This window comes from Epinephelus lanceolatus, chromosome 17, assembly GCF_041903045.1.
Source record: "Epinephelus lanceolatus isolate andai-2023 chromosome 17, ASM4190304v1, whole genome shotgun sequence".
Lineage (NCBI taxonomy): Eukaryota > Metazoa > Chordata > Actinopteri > Perciformes > Serranidae > Epinephelus > Epinephelus lanceolatus.
The window spans coordinates 37,914,152-37,922,520 of NC_135750.1; the positions used below are offsets into that span (position 1 = coordinate 37,914,152).

General features: G+C 40.0%; 1 protein-coding gene across 1 annotated transcript; it reads right to left on the reverse strand.

The window, feature by feature from the left end:
• Positions 1-2,120: 2,120 nt before the first annotated feature.
• calhm3 (calcium homeostasis modulator 3) lies at positions 2,121-6,554 on the reverse strand. The gene is made up of 4 exons (XM_033614033.2): positions 6,209-6,554; positions 4,499-4,626; positions 4,259-4,386; positions 2,121-3,091 (listed from the first exon to the last, which is right to left on the reverse strand). The coding sequence occupies exons 1-4, from the start codon at positions 6,493-6,495 to the stop codon at positions 2,642-2,644; spliced, it is 993 nt and encodes a 330-aa protein (XP_033469924.1). The 5' UTR covers positions 6,496-6,554; the 3' UTR covers positions 2,121-2,641.
• Positions 6,555-8,369: the final 1,815 nt, after the last annotated feature.

An 8,369-nucleotide genomic window follows, 5' to 3' on the forward strand; every position in this document is an offset into this window, starting at 1 on the left:
TCTAATATCTATTTTATAGTGCTGTAAAAACATCAACAAATTTCTCCTTAAAACAGTTAAAACTGTTCAATATTATTATCAAAGTTATTATCAGCGTGTAGAAAAAATGTTTCAATCGGCTGGCCTCATCGCTTCAGGTATAATGTTACTGAAGGCACAGACAAAAAGAAAGAAACCTCAGGACAGACAAAACGATGTGTCGAGCAAAACTTAAAAGTTTAAAATAATTTTGATCGTAACAAAAGCAAGGGTTATGCAGGAACCGAGTTTAAGAGCGTAACGGGTTCAGGCATAAAGAGTGTAACTAGAAGGAGGGATGGGATGTTAATCAGCAACTTCAGATCTGGAAGGTTTCCAATTGACACCTTTACCACACTTGACGCCAGGATGACGGTGAAAGAGTTCCTTAAGTATGAGGTGAAACGGCCAAAGCAATAAACATCTGACCCTCAGAGTGGCCCATCTCACCCCTGTCCCTTTTGATTTAGGTTTTGGGAGAGTTCAGAAAGGCTGTTCCTCCTACAGTCCTAACAATATAAATTATCACGTTTTAATGTGAAACTTTTCATTCTTACAAATTTTTTACGTTCTTACAAACTTTTCACGTTCTTAAAATATAAGTTATTATGTTTTAACCTGAAAAATATGTTGTTAAAACGTGAAAATATATTGTTATAACGTGAAAAACTTCTTGTTAGAACAATAAACTTTTCACGTTTTTCAGCTTCGAGCTGAGGTTTTTTCAACTGGAGGAGCTCAGAGCACTCCAGCAAAAACTCCAAACACTTAGAGTGAAGAAATGCAAGGCACCTAGCAATGCAAAAAAAGCGAGCAAAATGCTTCATTTTCATTCAAAACAATAACAAAAAAGCACCTCCAGCTGCTACAATGCTTTCTGTGTGATCAGGGCCAGAATGCTGGCATAACACCAAGTTATACTTATTCATAGTGGAAACTGATTATTTTTGGTAATTTTGAAAATACGGTTCAGGTTCAGGTCCGTGTCACTGATTAATGCATATGTTTACGGGTCGAGCGGAGAACAGAAATGGCAGTTGATAATGCATAATCCCGGAAATGAGTTGGCAATTTTGGACTTTTTTGGATGGGTTTTTGGTTAGATGCTGGAAATAATATCTGTGGTCAGCATAAAAGACCCCATTCAAGAATTTTGAAACTTGGTGTGTCGTAAAAAAGATGGTTGCTAACAAGTGGTTAAACGAGAATACTGAACGTCATCATGCACAACACGGCTTTACAGCAGCGCTGTGGTAGGGATGTTGGGTTGTGTTACCATGGTGTCATTTGTTTACAGCTTAACATTACCTTTTTATGTCTAGTGATTACATTTAGGCTTCAATAGTCAAAAACGGTGTTCATTCGTGAAGACTATCTTGCCAAACAAAACATCTAAGTATCATAAATATTTGTTTGCCACAGATCTGATTTTCTGCAGTAATCCAAACTTTGGTGAAAAAAGCCCATTGGGTTCTTGACAAGGGAACCAATTTTCGCGTTGGCTTACAGAAAAACATCATCCCTGGAGCACTCTTTACCATCTAAGTGGATATGTTAGTTGGCTACTGTAGCTGGCCAAATTACTTTCCCAGCTAACGTGATCCATGATACTAACTTATGCATTATGACAGTCAGAGTTAATTTAGCCAATAATACATGATGGAACTGTTGAGTGGGTTTTCTACTAGCCAGAGCGATGCAGGGGAGAGACCAACGAGCTAATGGTGATCTGAACTTTTGTTAGCCAGCCAGCCAGCTTTGACTTAGTTACTCTACATGATCTGCCTCCCTATGTTTTTCTTTTGTATTCCCAGGTCTGTTCTTACTGTGCCATGTCTTTTTTGAATTTTTCCTCTAGCTCTTTCCGCTCATTCTCCATCTGTTGCACTTTCATCTTCCATCTCTTCTCTGTCTCAGCAAGCTGTTTCCTGGACTTCTCCTCCATCAACCATGTTTTTTTTCTGTGGTTGTGACTATGTCAACACCGTGTACACAAACACATTTAATACATATAAAAGTATTTATTAGTGTATGTTTAAAGCAGACAATAAAATACAATTAAGTGATAAAAGTAATAATAAAAACAGAAATTTTGTGTGAATCTGTGAAGTTATTTGATTCCAAATGTCCATTTGCATGTTTCCATCAATCTGAGTGGGTGAGCTTCATGTCAACAACCTGTATGCAAAACCAACCAGACCAAACCCTAACATAGTCAAATTACCCTCGCAACATGGTTTGACTCTAAGAACAACTTTTTTAAAGCAGTCCAAAACACAGAGAAACACGTGGAAGATCTTAATCAAGATATAAACAAACAGAATTGTCATTTACATCATTAACATCTTTGAACAGAGATAGGGGTTACCATCTCCACCCATATACCTCCACCTCTTATCCCCTGACTGTGATGAAACCTGTGCAAGTTCAATTTGCTGACTGAAGATCATGAGATGCAGTTGAAAGCGTTGAATCATTAGTAAGTGGACCTCTGACCTTAGACATCAGTGACTTTAGCAACGTTTATGGCTACACTGAGATAACCTACATCAAACATGCTGATAGCTTAATGATAGTGATCTGATCATCATGACGTGATTCATCCTACAGCACTGAGTGTGTCCTAGACATCAGAGTATAAAGTCTTCCCATCACGGTCCTCCCAGGTAACACACATCCTGGGTCTGTGGGCCATCCTGGTGACGTCCAATTCAGGTTTATTGTAGTACCACTTGTTGAGCAGCTGGTTCACCTGTTCCTGCTTTGATACCCCATGAAGTCTCTCTTCTTCTTCATCCTCCCACTCCTCTTTGGAGTTCGCGATGAAGAGCGGGTGGGGAAGACGGAGAATGGCATCCTCCCTCATGTCCTCAAAGAACTGCACCACGCATTTCCGGGCAAAGTCACGAGCATGCAGGACGCAGGTTTCGTCAAAGAGCTTCTGCTCCACGTCGAGGTAGTTGCTCCAGTAGCGCGTCTGCAGGAAGGTGGCGTGGTCATCGAAACAGGGCTTGATGAGACGTCCCATTGCTCCCAGTACAATCAGGAAGAGAAGGATGGACCAGCCAACTGCCTAGACAGGGCAGGAGAGTTAGCTACACAAAGCCAACAAAGGCTATCAGTCATTTGCTGCAGTGACAGTGAAGAGCCCACGGAGAGCTGTGAGTTAGACGCAGCAATTGTTCATGATACTAAAATCTGCACATGCCAATACCTGCCTTAAGCTCAGTACTAGAACTGACACATTACCTGTCATTATGTCTAAGTCAAAGCAGTGCCCACCCTCACCTGTTAATAAAAGTCCCGTGACCCACACCAGTGAATAAACATACACAGGCTACAGTCACACATTACGTTGGGTTCTCGGTTCTTGAGTTACAAATCCAGCGGAGGAAAAGTCTCTTTCACTGGCTGTGCTCCATGCCCAGGATGGTGAAAACATTCCCGCAATCAATGCCAGGTTAGGAAACATCTTAGCATACTCCTTCCACCACCATAAAACCTCAAAATGTTCCTCCTGAGGTGTCTTAAACCGGATGTAAGCTGTGACCTTATCCTCAGGCAGCAAATTTTTATTGCTAGAGTCCCCCACATCAATGATGAATGTGAGGATGGGGTCAAAGCTTTGACTTGTGTCACTGACTTTCAAAATAAAAGGAATTGTGGCTCGATAATAGTGATTTAGAGGTCAAAAATATTACACATACACTGCACATCTTTTTCATTTGGTTTATTCTGAAAAATTAAAAAAATATATTTTTGTTCTCACTTGCTGCCTGCCCGTGCCTAGTTCATTTTTACCCATGACCATATCCATGAATTTATATATATGTATGTATATATACTTATATATGTATATATGTATATATATATATATGTGTGTGTGTGTGTGTGTGTGTGTGTGTGTGTTTTTAACAGAACACAACAGCATCATTAAAGTTCAGACCCAACTTCTGTACATGTATTAAAGAGTTCTTCTGTGTTGCCTCCAACTTGATACAATATTTCTGAATGTAGCTGACTGATATATGGAATGATGAATTTGATAGAATTTGCAGTGGTTGATATGGTATTCTCAAAAACATGATACCTCAAGAATGCCTTGAGGGAATTTCTTGGCACAAATAAACACTTTGAGTCAAGGATGAACTGATTAGGATTTGCTGGTCAAAGGTCAAGGTCACTGTGACCCTATCCGCCACATTCTCATATGTGTATGCATACTGAGGCTACAGCTTACTTGTGAATAGCAGCGGACATAACGGGAGACTGCTTTGCGGAAAGAGCTGTTCTTGAAGATAATGTCCTCCTTACAAGGCACTTTGGCCATGATTTTGATCACATCCAGACCTGTATTATTGGGTAAACCTGAAGAAACAGAACACATGATATGTCATACAGACCAATAAGAGACAGCAGAATAGTATAGATTGTAGTAAGATCACTCATTGATCATGTATTTCTCTGTGTTTGCTCATACCCGAGAAGAGTGCAGGGTCTACACTAACACTGAAGGCACAGATGAAGATCTTTCCATCCAGCAAAGTGACCAAGATCCACACCATCGGTGCCAGCAGGGCCCTCTGGATCATGGCTGAGAACAGGTACCTGCAGGAGGACACTGGACCAGTTTTCATCCTCACATTTCTTACAGCTTGACCCTCAAACATCACCTTTAGCCTGTCACAGCCTCCTGCTACAAATAAACTATCGATGGTGCCGCTGCAGATCTTGCAGAGTATCCTGGTGTCAATCGTGAACCTCCTCAACCTGCAGAGAAGAGCTTCTGTCTTGCTGTCACTGTGCTGGTGTCTGTGTGGTGAGTCCTTCACAGAAGAACCCGAAGCTGCAGACTCTCTCTACGGAGGAACCTGAAACTGCTGACTCTCTCCACAGAGGAACCTGAAGCTTCCTACGCTTTTCACAGAGGAACCTGAAACTGTTCACTCTCTCCACAGAGAACCTGGAAGCTGCCGACTCTCTCCACAGAGGAAGCTGAAGCTACCAACACTCTTCACAGAGGAACCTGAAATTGTTGACTCTCTCTCCATATTGACTGTGTCGTCTTCCCTTGCCCTTGTAATCTCTTTAACAACACCTTTGAAAACACTATTAGCTGATATGAATCATGGGTCCTGCATTAAATTCCATGCACGTCCATCCAGAGGATCATTAATATAATAATTTTAAGCATCCTGAAACCCAAGGTAGGGGCTAATGCTGTATAGCTCCCCTTTAGTTGCCCCAGATGAATCCATAAAATTGCGTCAAGACTGTATTCAGCTCAGATTCTTAACAGACTAAATGTTAATGTTTATATTTTTGAGACTTTGCACAATCTGAAAAAAGTTCAATGTTTGTCTTTCAACGTTAGCTTCATTTTTGCTCTTCTTTAATTTATCTCGGTGGGCTGATGTCACACCTGGAGGTTTGAAGTATTCTCTCAGTCCCTTTGTTCACTTCTGACAACCATTCATAATTTAACCGAAATGTTATTTGTGAAAAGATGTTCATCTTTGTTGTGCAGAGTTTCTTACAATGGCTGTTAATGTAGGCTAATTACCAGCTGAATATTATCAACAGTTTAGAAGACTTGCAAAGCGGAGTGATACATGCATAATTAAAAGTCATAATGCTGTTGTACTCATGGTAAGCCTTTTGACCAATCAAATCACTTGGTTAGAACTAAGTGTTGTATAATTGAAAACAAGTTTGAAAACATGTTAATAGCTCAGACTTTTGCAATAAATACTTAGCTTTGTTTTTGTTTAGTGCTTGAGGCCTTTAGCTACAACTTTAAAGGCACAGTACACCTGCAAATCTGTGGTGTATGTGTGTTTAAAAATGAATAAAATCATAAAAATGTTAAGATGTTTTTTTCCTTTGACTTTTATAATGTCAGATGACATCATTGTATACTTATATATCCCAGGCTGTCCTGAAAAAAAAAAAATCACTTGTGCCTTACAGTTCTACATTTATACATACACCATAAAACTTTAATTAAAAGCCTAGTCCCTATTAAACGCCTAGTCACTTTTACTAGCCTGGTGTGGCTACACATTTTGACAAATAAATGCCTCTGTCAGGACTGTTGATTTCAGTGATTTAAGCAAACAATAGCCCGGATTATTGATTTAAGTTTTGCGACACTGTTTTAGTAAATTAAAGAAGGCAATATTTGACTCACTTAACCACAGCAGGATTTTTGGATCGGTTCCCCATGGGTCTCATCCACTCATCCATCATGACGCCCGTATGTCTGTTGACCAGGACCCCCAGGAAGAACAGTATGATTGGTGGGACGATCATCACTCCCAGAGAGTACATTTTGTTGTACTGAGGAAGGCACGGGCAGTTAAAGTCAAAGCTAGTGTAGAGCTTGACGCTGACCAAGGCCAGGATGATACATATTCCATTAGAGATGGACTCAGAGTTGGACTGGAAGTACTGCAGGACTAACTTCAGACGCTCCATAGCTCAAATATACTGGAGGTAATGTTTAGGGTGGAGGTAAAAACAGCAAGGAGATCCAACTGCTGCTTGGTTTTTATTCAACCAGTGATGAAGACAGAAATTGTTTTAGTAATGTACAGTGTTACAAAATGTTTTAGCTACTGTGAAAATATGCTCATCATCAGAAAATCTGTACATAAAGTCACCTTACCTTACAATATGAACTAATCCTTTGTGGAAAAAAAGTCTTAAATCCACAATTTAGCAGTCTTAATAAACAACCTGAGCTCTTGTGGGAAGATATCAGTTAAGGAGTGAGTCCTGCAGTGATCCAGGGAGGGTCTGAGAATGCATGAATACACCTGTGCAGGTGACAGAGCTGTGTGGCCACACCCTGTCCCACATCACAGGCTTACAGAGAGAAAAGGAGCTGCAGCAGTAGTTCCAGGTAGGGCTGTATTGTAGTCAGCACTGGGTCTGAAACTCAACTTCAAAGCATATGAGACTGTACAGTAGATCAACCACCACTGTTGTGGTAGTAAAGTGTAACATACTGTGCCTTTCAATATCCTTTCTACCATACGATTTAGTATACCACAAAAAGATGTAAGTCTGCCCCAATACACAGTAGTCTTATTGCAGTATGCCAAAAATACCAGGATATTCTACTTCATCTGGTCGCTTTTTGCAGTATGCAAGCCAGCATGCTTTTCTGGCTATTCTGTAGGGGTTGGAATCACCAGACGATCCATTCATGTTACAATATCACAATACTTAGGTCACAATACAATATTATTGCAATTTTGAATATGTAACGATATGCTGAGTATTGCCATAAAATATATTGCTATACATTACCTTTTTTCAACTGTAAATTATGTCTCCAAAGGAAAACTTTGTTAACATCAGTTTTATATAACAAGACTAAGTTCTCAGTCTGTTCATCTTACGTCAGCCATTTTATTTTGCAGCAAAATGTATCTGTTGGACTGAAAAAGCAAATGATTATATTATTCTAGTAGACTACCTAAAGTTTAATTTGCATTTGTAATATTAATAATTGATGTATTAAAAATAATCAATACTTGGCACTGTGTGTCTAAAATATTGTGATGATATGCTGCGTCAATTATTTCCCCCACCCCTACTAATCTGACCCACAGTCCTCTGCACAGTGATAAGTCACATCAACTGAGCCACAGATGACAGCTCATTGACAGCTGTCAGAAGCCACAATGACAGATGACAGCACATACATGTGACTCATGACCAGTCGAGCAGTAATAAGAAGAATTTTAATTGTTTAAATGAACAAAATAATCATAAAGATAACCAACAAAAAAGGACATAACTATGAAAATAACAATGACAGAGAAATGCATATGTAATTTCACTGTGTTGAATATAAGTTAGCATCTGCAGTGTATGCAGTTATAACTTAAAAGATAAAACTACATAAATTGAAAAGTAACAACAGCAGATCCCCGCAGGTTGACCTCCATCTCTGGTGAATGGCATTTTGTTTTATCTTCAGGGTACAGATATATGAACAAGAGGGTCAAAGTTCAAGGTGCAATGTTATGTAGAAGTAGTATCTCCATGCAACAGTAGGTCATTTCTACTTTCTACTCCCACAGGGCTGACACAAAGAGACAGACAACTACTCACACTCACATTCAAAGTCACCATTTAACCTAACCTGCATGTCTTTGGACTGTGGGAGACACTGTGGGAGACACTGTCTCCCCATGTCACCTACACTGACATGGGGAGAACATGCAAACTCCCCACAGAAGGGCCCCAGCTAGCTGGTGGATTTGAACCTATAACCCTCTTGCTGTGAGGGGAGAGTGCTAACCACTACACCATCACGCCACCCCAAGCCCAGGTACAGT

What these genes read in the sequence shown, in the direction of transcription:
- calhm3 (XM_033614033.2), bottom strand. Translation starts at nt 6,495, where the DNA reads ATGGAGCGTCTGAAGTTAGTCCTGCAGTACTTCCAGTCCAACTCTGAG. An exon ending in AAAAATCCTGCTGTGGTTAA is followed by an intron (nt 4,627 to 6,208) that starts GTGAGTCAAATA and finishes GTCCTCCTGCAG; the next exon opens with GTACCTGTTCTCAGCCATGA. An exon ending in AGACCCTGCACTCTTCTCGG is followed by an intron (nt 4,387 to 4,498) that starts GTATGAGCAAAC and finishes CTGTTTCTTCAG; the next exon opens with GTTTACCCAATAATACAGGT.